Consider the following 14,586-nt stretch of genomic DNA (forward strand, 5'->3'; position numbering starts at 1 on the left):
CACTGAGCCAAGAAGAGTAGCCCATTCTGAATGTTGTGTTTGTTAACAAGTAACCAAAGTTCCTACAGACCGTTAAATCAATCTGTGGGTGAGTGAAGTGTGGCCTTCAACACCAAGGGGAACCACAAAGAGCAGTCAAATGAAACTGGAGACCTCTTCAAACAAAACAAAATGCAGAAAATCTTTATTTCTAAAATATGCAAATACAAACAAGGACCAAAGTATGAAAATATAAACATCTTTTTCCCTTTTGCAAAAACAATTGAGATGTTAAGGCATGCGGAGCCTGACTTTTTCCAAAGATAAATCTTGTGCTACTTGAGTTTTAAAAAGGTCCCATGAAATGAAAAATGGCTTGTGTGTCCCTGGAAGTTGTTGCATATTTTTCATATTTCCCTTTCACCTTCTGTAAAGTGTCAAGTTTTTTTGATGGCTTCTCCAGCACTTGGGTAAAAACAAAACTAAGAACAAAGTGATTTTGAGATGTAGGGGCTGATCCAGCCATCCCCTCTTATCATCCTCATCACCAGGTGGGATTCAAAGCGTTTCCCTCGTCCTCTAAAGTACATGAACAATTTGTGATGACTGCTTCCAGTCCTGACATTAAATCCAGGCCCAAATATTTTTGTCTCATAAAAAACAGGACAAACCACAGGTGAAACTTACAATCTAAAAACCACTTCATGGGACCTTTACACATAGTGGACGCAAAGTTTGCTCAACGCATTAATTAGCACATTGTTACAGCGACATGTTAGGAGGACCCACTGAGTTGTCAATGCAAACAAAACAAAAAAATAAATAACACTGAAGATTAATACTGTTTCTCAATCATACCTGGGAGTTAGCCTCTCTGTCTAATGCCGTTCAGCCATTTTCAACCTGAAATGTTCAGTTCTCTGTAAAGTTCTTCATCAACAAAGACTGAAGAGTTTGAACCGTCCGAACTCGTCTTACAGGAAAAAAAAAATAAAACAGTGTTGGGCCTCCGCGAGCTCCAGAGAGATCTGCTACATTCAGAGTCAGGGAATGTATCGACTATCCTACCGTTTGATGCACTGAGAGAGAGAGACGGGTTGTACTGGAAGAGTCCGCTGCAAACAGCCCTTTGACGTCAGTCTAAAAATAAATTAGCATCGTGGTTGCAAACGTGACAGAAAGGCACATGTTGGTGTTCATTCAGAGCGAGGCCTGCAGCAGAGAGGAGAGCTCACAAACATTCACAGACTCGACCAGAGTTTTTTTTTCTTTGGTATAAAACTGTTGGAGGCCTGTTGGTGTGAGAATCTGGTTTTTGGTATTGAACCCTTCAGTTTGTACAGTTTTCACCTCACAGCAGAGTCTAAAGTTACAGTGTTCACCATTTTAAATAATGGCATGTTTAGTAACATTTTCTCAAGAATTCAGTTAAAAGCACAAATTCATATACTTTCAGTTGATTGTCAACCACTTCTTGAACAATCCCCCTGCTGAGGGAAATTAACATCAAATAAATTATATTTGTGGGACTTCTACACAAAAAGCTATCCACAAGAGTGGAACAAAAAGTATAAGACTGTTTGGTAACCGACGCTATCATGTCATTATTACATAAAAACACACACACACACACAATGCTTAAGGATCAAGTATTAGAGGTAAGTTATTTCCTGTTAGCCCTTGGACTGAAATAGATGAACTCACCGGGGGATGGGAGGCGTCTGAGCTACAGGCAGGCAACTCGAGGATAGACGTAGAGTCAGTCCAGAGGAAGAGAAGCTAAACCATTTGGGCTTTCCTGTCCTCATTTTAAGAAGATTAAAATCCAGTTCTTGTTCTGACATTCAGTAACCGAAAGACGAGCCTGTTTTAGAGTCTCCAGAGGTGAAGCGGGGCTTTCTGCAAGTTTTTTTTTTATTTCTGGGTGCAGGGGTTATTGGGTGATACAGTTTTCTCCCATGTCCTGCGCGTAACGGTCTAGTATCACATTGCGTAGCTCCTCAACATCCCGACGGAGCTGCTGGGCTTCGACCAGTTTTTTCTGCAGCACCTCAGGGCTCATCCAGTCTTCAGGCTGCTCTCCTACAGGTGGGGGTGCTGGGAAGGCAAAAAAAAAAGAATTTATGTCGTGCAACTTTGTTGAAACATTTTACTAAGTTTTTAAAAGAGAGAGTTAATGTCTTTGCACACTGAGTCAGTTTTTTTCGTGCAAAATGTACGCATGTTTAATAAAAAAAAAAAAAAAAAAAAAAAAATCCGATGTTACGTCAATCATGCCTGCACACTTCATTGAGTCCATCACTTTTTTTCTATCAGAACAGGTTCAAATTTTTGCTTTCCAGGGTAGTTGGACTATTCAGAGACACTATGGACTACTTTCAACATCACATTTTTACATTTTCTGCCATATTTTCTGTAATTTCAGGGGATGTTTAGATTATGAATGTGTTTCTATGTGCCTGTGTGTGTATGTGTGCGTGTGCATTCCTCAAACTTGTGACAGACGCTACTCAGGATCAATTTGATCACTACTGGATGATTCTATTTTTCTAATATTGTGACTTTGGCAATAAACAAGAAAAATAAACGAGACAAATAAACGCATCGGATTCAGTGAGCAAGGTGTCTGTGTGTGACGTTTTTTTTTGGATTACAGATCCAAAAAACACATGAAAAGAATGGACTCAGTGTGCAAAGACCTTGAGTTGTGCTTACATGCGAGGCCAAGCAGCAGGGAGAGGTTGGGGTCTTGTCCCTGTGCTCTCTGTGTCAGGATGCTGCACAGTGAGCGCAGGTCGCTAAGGCAGGAGGCGATCTCTATGTGCAGCCTCTGCGTGAGGCGAGCCCCAGCAGGCTGAAGGGTAGAGGCCTGGTTAGTGCTCGTCTGCTCTGGGTCACTCATCTGCTCCTGCAGGGTCAGATTCTGCTCCATCAGCTCCTGGTTCTGGGCTGACAGCTGAAACAGAAACAAGTTTGATGAAGGACTCACAGGTTCTCTGCAAATTGTGTCAACAAATAAATAAAAAAACAGGCTAAAGAGGGCTCTCCTGTCTTACCTCCTTCATGGCTGTGTGGAGCTCCAACACATTCTGCTCTTTAGCCAACACCTCCTCTCTGAGAGCCTGAGAGCTGCTCTCCTCCTGAGATATCTGCTCCTCCAAAGTCTGCAGACACAAAAAGTCAAAGAATCACATAAAGAGCCACACACCACCAAGAGAACAGGGTGCACTGTGGATGGATAGATACCTGGATCTGGGCGCCGAGCTGTTCCATCATCCGATGTTGCTTCTCGATGACCTGCTCAGAGAGGAAAACAAGCTTTAGATAAAGAAATGAATATGTACAATCTACTCAACAATTCTCCTTTCAGCTCTGCAGGACTGGACGGTTGTGAGCTAATCTATTTGGCAATCATTCGTGCAGCAGCGTTTACTCTGCAGGTGAAGCACTAAGTTGCACAGCAAGCACAGAGAAGCCATTTCAAAAGGAGAAGCTACACCCTACAAACAACAGGAGCCAGTCTAACATCGGATTTGAAAGAAGTTGTTTTACCCTTTGATGATACATCTGCAGCTAAGAGCATTAACCACAATTTACACAAATGTGCTGCCAGGGAAATAAGAACTTCCTGTTTGTTGAACTCAGCTGATCACACTGTCTGTAAGCTCACTTAGATGTACTGAAGCTTTTTTGAAGTCAGTTACAAACTACCTGCTTTGAGATGGACACGTTCAAGCAAATAACAGCCCACTTCATCACCTTGTACAGCCTCTCAACTACATGAATAGAGGCTGTTTGTACAAAAGCGGCTCATATACTTTCTCATTCACCAAAAATGTTTTTATATGTATAAATCAGACAGACAAAGACCTTTTTAAGTCTCTGCTGCTCCTCTCTCAAAGTGCTGTTCTCTCCTCTGAGCTTCTCGATATCCAGAGACGGCAGTCTGGCTCCATCCTCCAGGCCTTGCTGTACCCGCTGCTGCATACTGATGAGGACAAAAATAAAAATGCAGACACACATAATGTGATGAGTTATTAGTCTGAATCAGCACTTTTAGCAGAGGAGAATGGCACTTGGATGTTGAACTCGGTGCGCTCATACTCAGTGATGGTGGTGAGCAGGTCTCTCTCCCTGTGTTTCTGATCCTCCAGATGTGCGTCTTTCTCCCTAAGCTGCAAGCGTGTCGTCTCCAAACAGATCTCAGCCTCTCGTACTTTCTCCTGTAGCTGAGTCACCTGCTGCTCGGCCTCCAGAAGCTGATGGAAACATACGTCCAGTGTTTAGAAATTCACGTTCAGCAGACACAGAGAGAGTGCGAGTCAGAGCTGTCCTCACCTGCTTGTTCTGGCTCTGGTAGTCCTCCAGAGTGGGCAGGTCAGCAAGATAGCGCTCCAGAGTCTCAATGCGCTGCTGGTTCTCCCTCTTCAGCTCCGACTCCTTCTGACACTTCTTCTTTAGGTTGTTTATGTGCTTGTCCCGGCTGCGTATCTGCAGGGAAAAATCATAAGATAAGAACAGGCTCAGAAGGTAATGAGTCTTTGTAATAACAGCTAAGAGAAAGAAAGCTGAAGAATGAGAAACAAATTCTTCATGAAAACATCAACACAAAGCTGAATGTCTGACTTTATGAAAATGTGTGTGAATCTATTCTTAGTTTAAAAGTGATCTGTAGCTCCTGTGGAGGAGTTTCTAATGAAATGCTGAATTTTAATTAGCTGTCTCTGTGGCAGGAGGTCTGACCTGATTTTTGTGGCTCTCTATTACTTTTACAACAAAGCAGAGTTTTTGATACACTTCTTATGAACCTATGTCCTCACAATTTTAGCAAAGCAAACAGATTCAAACTCTCGGATGCTGTATTTTCATGCTTCTTTACATTGTGCAGTAACAACACAGCGTGAAAGGAAACTGTATCAGGCTAGCACAAACCCTCTCTTCCTGTTTCTTCATCTCCTCTGCGTGTCTCTCGCACGTCTCCTTCAGGCTGTCGGTTAGCCGCCGTGTCTCAGCCTCAACTGCCCCAAGTCTGCGCTCAGCCTCCGCCTTTTCCAGAGCCACACAGTCTGTGCGCTCAGCAAACTGTGCCCTCAGAAACACGTTCTCCCGCTGAGCCTCCTGTAAAGCCACGGTGAAACACAAAAGTTTGTGTAAAAAAAGATGCCCTGTGTGGGTCTGTATGGGTGAAAGATGGTAAACAGGGTTCTCAGAGTCGTTGGTAAGGACCTGTAGCCGCAGCATGCACATATCCCCGTAGGTGGCTCCTCGTCCCAGGAGAGCTCCGTGAACCTGCAGCTCGCTCTCTCTCAGACGCTGCTCCAACTGGGTCATGTGCTGCTTTTGTCTGCATCACAAGAAAAACCACAAAGTCAGCATCACTGCAGAGAATAATGCCACAGGAGCACCTTAGGTGAAGCAGGGTTAGGAGTAGGGATGTCCTGAGCCTGATCTAGTGATCGAGGGTGGTTGTGTGAGTTTGTTTGTCTGTGAACAACATGCAAACAGTAAGAAACAGATTTTGGTGAAATTTTCAGGTAGCGTTCAAAATGGGATAAGGAAGAAGTGATTCAGTTCTGGAGATGATCCGGATCACTGTCTGGATCCGGGATTTTTTTAAAGGATTCTTTATCACTGTGAGATATATGTGTATATAACTCCATGATAAACAGTTGGATTGCTTTGCAATAAATTACAAGACAAGGTCACCATCATTTCTGACAAATGTAAAAGTATGATCCAGATCCTGACAATAATCTGGACACTAAGATCTGGAATATGAAATGTGTACTGGGTCATCATAATTTTCAACACTGTCAGGTAGCAAATTATCATTCAAACCTGCGACTAACAAAATTGTAGCAGACAGTCTGCTGAAAGGGAGTATAACATTAAAGTAGGACTTAAGTGTTGGCTGACAATCGCAATATGCTTGGTGAAAGTCTGCGCTCTCTGAGTGCTTTTCTAGTTGATATTATAATCTGGGTTTGTGAAAAATGAATACTGTGTCAATGTCCATATTTAGGCTAACAATAAATTGCACAACACCACAGGACTGTACGTCCTCACACCAGTGATAATGAATAACACTCGCCTCTCAATGATGAGCTCCTTCTCCTTCAGCAGGCTCTCGCTGGCTTTGACCAGGGCGTCCCACTTTCCAGACTCTGTGTGAACAGGTGTGGAGTACACGGACGGGTACTGACTCACTCCAGCACTCATCAGCTGAAACAGAAAGACAAACGAGTGAGTGAGTGAGAGGCTGTGTTAGGAGGAGAACAGACACAGTGGTGATGGAACAGATTCATACCAAAAAGTAAAACTACGCCCTTCATGTCAGATATCCTTTCACTCTGTGTGGTTCAGTATACAGCGCACATAATGCCACACGTTGCTGTATGAACACTACACCAGCTGATCATTTAGGCTATGAGACTGACTTTTTTTTACATAATTAAAATCTAAAATGTGTACATTTACAATCAGGATTGTGACATTTCTTTCACCTCCTGTCAAACAAGAAAAAAAGTGAGTTGAGAGTGAGTTCATGAGTCAGCACACAGTTTGTGGAAGTGGACTCACTTCTCGTTGGTCAACACTGCTGACGTGGTTGTTGTGCAACACCTATCTGCCACAGCTTTCAGCAATAAGTGAACAGGATGCTGCCACATGCCAATGAGCAGTTATTTCTGTTGCTAAATCCAGTTTGTTAGTGTCAGACTTACGTATGAAATGTAACGTTTTAATCATTTCTTGAAGATCTTACAATATTCATGGACTGGTCAACCCCTATGGACTGAGATTTGTGCCTCTAGAAACAGAATCTGAATAATTATATTCTTTTATTCAATTTTAAAAGCATGATCTTAAATTGAAAGTAATGTTTTGAAAGTGAATTTATTTGCTTTGAAACTGTATTCAACCCGATTCAACTCTGAACTTCTTAAATTCAAAAATACAAAAATCCATTTCAGATCAGCGTGGCACAACCATCAACTATGTCAGTGAGGAAGAGTAACTGAATGCATACTCACAGAAATCTTAAACTCAAGTTTCAAGCAAACCTGATAATTCAGGACCTGGTCCTCAGGCATTCCTACAAATCTGTGCTTGATCAAATTGTAAAAGTGAATCTAAAATGTGCGAACTGGGACCAAATTTTGTATCGTAGATTTAAATTTTCAAGTAGGTAAAATGCAATTTGAAAAAAAATAAATTCAGTTTCAAAGCATCAAAATGAATTTCAGATCAGCTTTCCAAATTCAATATAATAACTGAACTCCGTTTCTAGAGGCATAAATCTCAGCCCATGCTCCGCTGCTGTAAAATAGGACAATGTGTCTGCAGAGCCTCAGGCTTTGTTCAGTGGGACGCTGTTTTCCAGTGTTGACCCATATAAGTGAGCCAGCCGCTATATTTCTTCAAACTGGACATCTGACTGCCCCACATGGTCTTTCTCTGACTTTCATTCCATCTTTGTGTTTTCTTCAACCCTTTACATAAGGAGAAAAACACCCTAAACCTGGATATATGGAATGTCAACCCTTCTATCTCCACACTCAATGGACACTCTGCTCTGTTATCTCTGTGCTCCTTCACCTCCTGTACTGGATTCTATTCAGAATAAATGCTCACCTGCATTTGTTCCACTTGCAGGCGTAAACTCTCCAGTTGCTGCTTATGTTGCTGTTGTTGCTGCCAGCTGGAGAGTTCACCACATCTGTCCTGTCGCAGCGGTTCATACCCCTTCGAGGCTGCGTGCTCTCTCAGCAGAGCCTGTGTCTGCAGGCTGAGAGGGTTTGCATAAAGTCCAGGGGATCCGGCTGCTCCAGGCTGACTTCCCCTCTGATTACAGGTTTCTGCTGTGCCTGGAACCCCAGGCCTAGCTTCAGGCAGAACCTTAAAGCTGTGCTCCATGCCTCCTCGAGACACACAGTCTGAGGCGTCTCTAATCCCGGTCGCCTGTAATCGGAGTCTGACATCGGGGCATAACGCCCCCAGTAGGGCTGACTGATTTAGCGTGGGCTCCACGGCAGGAGTGTCAAACCTCTGGCCTTCATCCACCCGTGTGTGGTCAGTGGGGAAAAGCGTGTGGTCCAGCCCATTGACGAGGCTCCTGTAGCGGCTCAGGCAGTCTGGTTTCGTCCCAACAAGATCACATCCCGCACCAGTCGGAGCGTCTAAGTTGGGCGAAGAAGCGGACTTGGAGAGAGAGGAAGACTTTGAGGTGGAGCCACTCGGGGTTCTGGAGCCAGAGGAAGACCTGTGACCCTCAGAAGACAGGGAGTCCTCCTGGAAGCATGACTGGGGCTTGGAGGCCGGTGCTCCGGCCGTGGATGGCATGACATGTGCAGTGGGTATGGGGATCTGACTGCGGATGGGCTGGAACGGGGGGCTGCTGCTGCTGGTACTGCAGAAATCTTAGAGGAGTAAAAGAGAAAAAACATTAGGAATTGTAAAGAGTATTTCTTTTTTATCAGACTGAAACACACACAGACCTTGTTAAATCAGTGCAGAGCATGTGGAACACTACTGCGGGCCATTTCCTCTATTTTCAGGCGGTGATGTAAAGTAGATGCAGCAGGGTTTATGGGTGGCCTACTTTGATGATGAGGTGTCACCACTGAAAAGAATTAACTGGCTTTGACTGACTCAACCCTGGGAATAAGCTTATAATAGACTTAAACCAATGTGTATAATAAAGCTCTCTTTTACCAGATTAACAGACAATATGTCGCAGTGAGCTTGATGAAAGCCTGAGTTAGTGGCCATGTTCCTGAGTTAACATGCAGGACTTTTTTCTGCAGACCAAAAGGTTTGACTTTTAATGAGCATAAACCTTATAATTATTCCCTCCACAACATACAGAGATAAACACTGAGATCATTTTACAGGGTACACACCCCAACCATCCCAGTAAACATGCACAAAAGTGAGAACAGTCTTCATTTAGAAACCTCAGAGATCACATTATGCTTACAGAGAACTCCAGGAGCACATTGAAGAACACTTCAGCTAACCTTCAAACATCTCAACCAAGCAAGCGCCTACAGTTCAAAGTTACATAACTCAGCAGATTTACAAACCTGAGAGACCTGCTGAAGTCTGGAAATCTGGCATTCACTTGAACGCAACAAACGTGTTATTTGCTGCGGCATTTTTTTTACGGCTCAACCGAGAAGAGCAGAGCTGCAGGAGTCTTAAAGCACAAACAACAGTTTGTCCCCAGCATGTCTGGGCCGAATCAACGTCTTGAGGTAAGACTGTTAGCGCCGCGGCAGACAGGCTCCGTGCCCAAAGCCGTATTGTCCTGGAACAGCCGAACAAGACCGTATCAAGCCCTGAGCAAACACACAAACAGGCACACACCGGAAAGGTTAGGGGTATTTATAGCCCACCTCTCAAGTTACGGAATGATCTGTGGGTGCCTCTTATTTAAGCACCTTTCCCCCTCCCACTCCAACACACACACACGTGTACATCCAAAGTCAAAACTAAGGGTGAGGGGTCTACTCAGTCTAACTGGCGAATGTATTTACCACAGGACTCTTTTTAATCGGACCGAAGAATAAATTCTCATAAAAGGCGAGAGTATGGCGAGAAATAAAGGCTTTCATGAGGATGAAACCACAAACATAAAAGAAGCCTCTAGGCTTCAATGACACTGGCTAGGCTCAAACAAGTCTAAACTACTCTACCCAGAGCAAGAACTGTGCTGGAGAAACATTCCAGTCCTCTGAAAGTACATTATGGAATCAAACTTACCTGCAGCTACTAAACTGAATGTCTCAGTAGAAACGCCAGGCCACTGCATAAAGAGGATGTCTCTTTGTAATGAACAAAAGACTGGAGCTCCAGAGCAGTTTAATTACACTACAAGCATGTTAAACAGTGTTATCTACAACAGCTCATTATTTAGACTTAATTCACTGTTACACTGCTTGGCACAAATGTCAGTTTCAGTAGAAGGATGAAGTCGTTATAAGTTGTCACCGTGAGCAGTAGTAGCTTTAAACGCTCACATACTGACAGCAGCTATAAATTCAAATCCAAAGATAATTCCACGCACAAAAAATCATGCAAATCAAACTGATGAAATCTACCTGAAACACAAACGAGCTTGAAGGCAGATTCACAGCTCGGAGAATGCTGTTGTTCAAGCCCTGCACTTAGTGAATAGTATGTAAAGGGCTTTCAAGATAACACTGGACACACCGAAAAGAAAGTATTTGAAATTTTTGGAGGATTTAGGAGGCATGCATCGACTTCAGTGACTAACTGCTGTACACACCCACCCTTCCTGGGCTAGCAATGTTTTTCCAGGTGGGTAAACAGAGGTGTGAAGAGGTCCTGTAAATGCAACACAGTGGGTAGGAGTATGCTTAAAACAGAGTGACGGATACATATGCTACAATAACACAACGGTGAAGATATTTTATAGGTAATACTGAAACTCAGAGGATTTGTCACTAATTCAAAACAACAATAACAGATGAATTATTGTCATTAGGGCCATATCAGGGAAGCAAACGCCTCTATGTTTAAACTGATTGGAGCAAAAAATAAACCTGTTTGTTGTTATTAGAAACTGTGTGACTCTGGCAGCTCTGCCATGAGTAAAAGCTTTGTAGCAGCGTGAACCCAAAAGAGCTGACACCCTCCTGATGTTTTTCCCATGCTACTATTTTGTCATGTTTCCTGAGAAACATTGGATCGTCAAGTCCAGCTATCCACCTATGACATGCACCATCCTGATACTGCTTGCATGTTATTTTTTCCACTTGGTGTAAACACAGATAAATATAGCACATTGACACTCCCATCATCTCCAGTGAGATTTCATATTTTCTCTGGTGAGATAGCTCCATTTAAATGATGACAGCATAAATGATGAAAACTGGTTGAATTGCCTGTGACATTTCATACCATAGGCAAGGTCTGGTGTTCACAAAGCATTCTCGACCTGGAGTCCCAGCAACTTATCCTACCAATTAATGATTACGCTTAGGCCTGTCTTAATAACAAATTTTGCTAGACAATAATTCCCTAAAATATTATTGCCGATAAGGGATACTATTGTCAATATTATTTAGATTTTTTTTTCCATTTTTTCATTTATGTAATTATGATAAATGGGATAATAAAGTGAGTACACCATATCAAAAGCAAGAAACGCTAATTTCTTAAGAGTATTTAACTGTAATGAAAAGGTCAGGATCTTCTAAATAAAATAAATTAAACAAAAAAATATAATAAATTTAACAAACAAGAAAGAGAAAAAAATACAATGAAAATGAAATGGACTCTTTTAGAAAAAATACTTGTCAATGAAAATAATTAATACTGATAAAAACAATAAAACACAGACCCTGTCTCTAAAGAAAAAACGAAACTCCAAAAAAAACCCCCACCAACAATAAAAACTATAGCCTAAATAAAAGGGAGTTTATATAGTTCCTGAATTGTTTGTAACATGTATTTTTTCCCAGTCAATCCGTACTGTCTGTCAAACATTTTTAACATTTCTGGCTTTCAACTGTATTGAAGGGCTGCATTTCTTTGGCAATGTAGCTGTCTTTGAGCGCCTACCATTTGGCGCTTTTATTTCTATTTACTTTGCAGACCAAAAGCCTCAGTAAGAGCGGATTGTCAAAGAACAAGGCTCCGCTGCACCTCCCTCTTCTTCTTCGTCGCCACTATTTTCAAACATATGCATATGTCAGTTTATCGAGGCTGGCAAACTTACCGAGGATGTTTTTATTTATCGTTCGGTTAATCGATTTATTGTTTATCGTGACAGGCCTAATTACTCTACAGGGGTGCAGCAAAGCATTTCTGGCTGTGACTTTCACCTCCCTCTGAGTATCTCCCCAGCACTCACTGTGGATCATGAACATATTTATCTCTCTATAAAAAAAACATAAGAAACAACAACACCGGCATGATGACAAAATCTTTTCTTAGCACAGAGAGAGGGCTGGGGGTAAGTCTCAGGGGCATTTGTGGCTTCTCTCATTCCTAAATCTCAACTTTCAAGTCAGTATATAATTCGATTTAAAAGTCAAGAATATCTGTGACACCCCACTGTGTGGCAGAACACAGTGTGTATATGTAGAGTACATGTGAGGTGCAAACAAGAGCCCCGTCACAGACAGACAGCCAGACTTCATCCCACGTTACATAACGCTCGCTTCAGGGCAGAGGAAGAACAAGCAAAAGTCATCACCTTCTGTGCTGTCAGATGCCGAGGTGCCAAGACCGGTGTCCCCACTGTCCGATGTTCCAGGCCGGCGGCCAAAACGGCTTTGGAACTTCTCTGACACAGCTGGCGTCTGCCACTCCATGTCAGCAAAGCGGGCTAATGTATACAAGACAACAGCAACAGAGGGCAGATTATCAACAAAGTGAACTGATACACAGCTGGGGCATTTTGACAGCTGGGTCTTAACTCACCCGCTAGCTTGGCTTCAGTATATCTCTGTGAAGTTTTCATTCCATACAAGATAATGTCACCTGGGTGGAAAACGACAATTAATTACTTTATCATACAGCACAGACAAACTAAAAAAATACACTATGCAGTTTGTTCAGACCTGTGTTATCCTGTGAACCCATTGATACATTGATTACACACAGTTCAATAGGCAGGGGTAACTATGAGTTACTGATGTTGACCCAGAGGACTTACATGTCCTCAAAAGCTCTTTACTTGCTGTGTTTGGACTAAGGGGCAATTTCTCTGAGCCCCTATCAAACTCATCTGCCCCTCAACATGCCAGAAACAGCCCTGACAGACTGTTCTGAGCACCAACAAAAATAACAACATGAGCACATGTATTTGCGTTACATAATAGGTTATACAAATATATATGTCCCTAAGAGGTTATTGGGGGTTGCACTTTACTAGCAGTGAGGTTATCAATGGATACAAGCAGTACTATACAAAGCCTGGTTGTAACAAAGTGATCCGCTTTACCTGCTGATTCAAAAAGAAAACTGCACGCTAACACTTGACCAATTAGGACAAGCTAGAAGCTAAACGTGACTAATCGCTAAATTGGACGTAATGATAATAATACATTCAGGAAACGTTGCAGCGACATACATTCTATAGCTGTTTTAACGCGACAACTTCATTTCCACCCTCGAAGAGACGTCCCCGTGATGAACTGCATCGTTAACCGTTTTAGCTAATCCATGACAAAACCGTTTCCGTCTTACAAGCTAGCTAAAGGCTAACGCAGCGTTGCCGTTTGCTTTGCTACTTTAGTTAAAATAACCGTCACCAATCTCTTTTAACTGTCCCACTCTCAATACTGTAGCTAGGCTAACTGTATGTCTTGGAAAAAATAGGACTTTACCTTGTGTTTCACACAAACGCAGAAAACAGTAACAAATCTCGGTTTGATGCTGGCTACCGACGCGGAATCCGTACCATCCGCTGCTGCTGTTGTTCCGCTAGCCAACTGAACAGATCCCTCTGATGGCAGACAACCCATCAAGCGCTCGGTGGACGCTTGTTTGATGTGACTGCGACATCCGCGAAGCAGCTGCTCCCCGTGTTGTCAGGAAAAGCGTTTAAAGTGTCTCCTATCAGCAAGTTATATGATACCGCAGTGTTTATATTGAGAGCCACAGAACAAAAACTACACTGGCCGTGTTTTCAAGACCCAACATTACATGTCGCTGCTGGATCAACAATAAGACGACTAGGTTTGTTCTGTCATGTGGCTGACGACCTCTGCAGAGACACAAAACAAGCGTACCTTTCGAAGATTCATTTGGAGGTCTGGTTACCTAGAAAACAAGACGTTAGGGTTAGGGTAGGGTTAGGGTTTAACAGATTTCTACTTTGAAACTCAAAATTCACACATTCATTAAGTTAGTTATGCGAAGATTGGATTAAAAAATCGTCAGTTTAGTGAAAAGGCAACAGGGAAAGCCCCTGTCGAATTTCACTGAGAAATAAAATAAAATGATGAAAAAATTGTTATTTCTTTTTAGCAAATAGATAATTCATATTATTACATATTCTAACTGTGATGTTTGCACTCTACACTTTTTTATTTGCTGCTGTTACTCTGTAAATTTCCTCGTTGTTTGGCGAATGAAGGATTATCTTATCACTTATCTCGTCTCATCTCACTGTTTTTTTTTCTCAGTTTGTTACTGGCAAATGGTGTGAAACATCCTTTCATCAAAATTGGTCCCTAAAATATAATGTAACACACATAGATCCAAACACTGTGAGCTCTTATTTCATGACATGGTTAGTTTTTTTTTTACCTACTCCAAATGAAAAAAGTCTAAAAAAGAAACTAAGTTTCAAGAAGTTGTAAATACAAAAAAAAATCTTGTTAGAATTAAGAATTGTGTTTCAATTAGATCCATTTATTGTTCTGACATCGTTATGGTTCTAACTGAACTACGATGCAATCATTTCATGTCAAACCAGACGACTATTCTCTGTTTAAAATTTCAGTCAACAGCAAAAACATTTTCACTTCTCAGTACAACCTTTTGCTCAGACACAACTGAGTCTAATCTCTCTCAGACTAAGCTCATTAGATTTACCTTAACATCCTTAAACAACCTCTTAAGTGAGGTACG

General features: G+C 42.2%; 1 protein-coding gene across 1 annotated transcript; it reads right to left on the reverse strand.

Moving 5' to 3' along the window:
* Positions 1-226: 226 nt before the first annotated feature.
* Positions 227-13,648, reverse strand: cep85 (centrosomal protein 85). Its single transcript, XM_074682939.1, has 14 exons — positions 13,338-13,648; positions 12,430-12,489; positions 12,203-12,334; positions 7,612-8,396; positions 6,071-6,201; positions 5,206-5,323; positions 4,912-5,097; positions 4,318-4,470; positions 4,084-4,238; positions 3,850-3,967; positions 3,226-3,276; positions 3,036-3,143; positions 2,695-2,935; positions 227-2,076 (listed from the first exon to the last, which is right to left on the reverse strand). The coding sequence occupies exons 2-14, from the start codon at positions 12,467-12,469 to the stop codon at positions 1,913-1,915; spliced, it is 2,382 nt and encodes a 793-aa protein (XP_074539040.1). The 5' UTR covers positions 12,470-12,489; positions 13,338-13,648; the 3' UTR covers positions 227-1,912.
* Between the last annotated feature and the right edge of the window lie 938 nt (positions 13,649-14,586).

Source organism: Halichoeres trimaculatus, unplaced genomic scaffold, assembly GCF_033239565.1.
Source record: "Halichoeres trimaculatus isolate MK-OKI-2021-1 unplaced genomic scaffold, fHalTri1.1 fHalTri1_scaffold_12, whole genome shotgun sequence".
NCBI classification, from domain to species: Eukaryota; Metazoa; Chordata; class Actinopteri; order Labriformes; family Labridae; genus Halichoeres; species Halichoeres trimaculatus.

Bases quoted from the DNA above. Each gene is read 5' to 3' on its own strand.
- cep85 (XM_074682939.1), bottom strand. From the start codon at position 12,469: ATGAAAACTTCACAGAGATATACTGAAGCCAAGCTAGCGG. The intron at 6,202-7,611 runs GTGAGCATTTAT...TTTCTGTTTCAG, and splicing joins TGCAAGTGGAACAAATGCAG to CTGATGAGTGCTGGAGTGAG. The intron at 3,144-3,225 runs GTATCTATCCAT...TTGTGTCTGCAG, and splicing joins AGCTCGGCGCCCAGATCCAG to ACTTTGGAGGAGCAGATATC.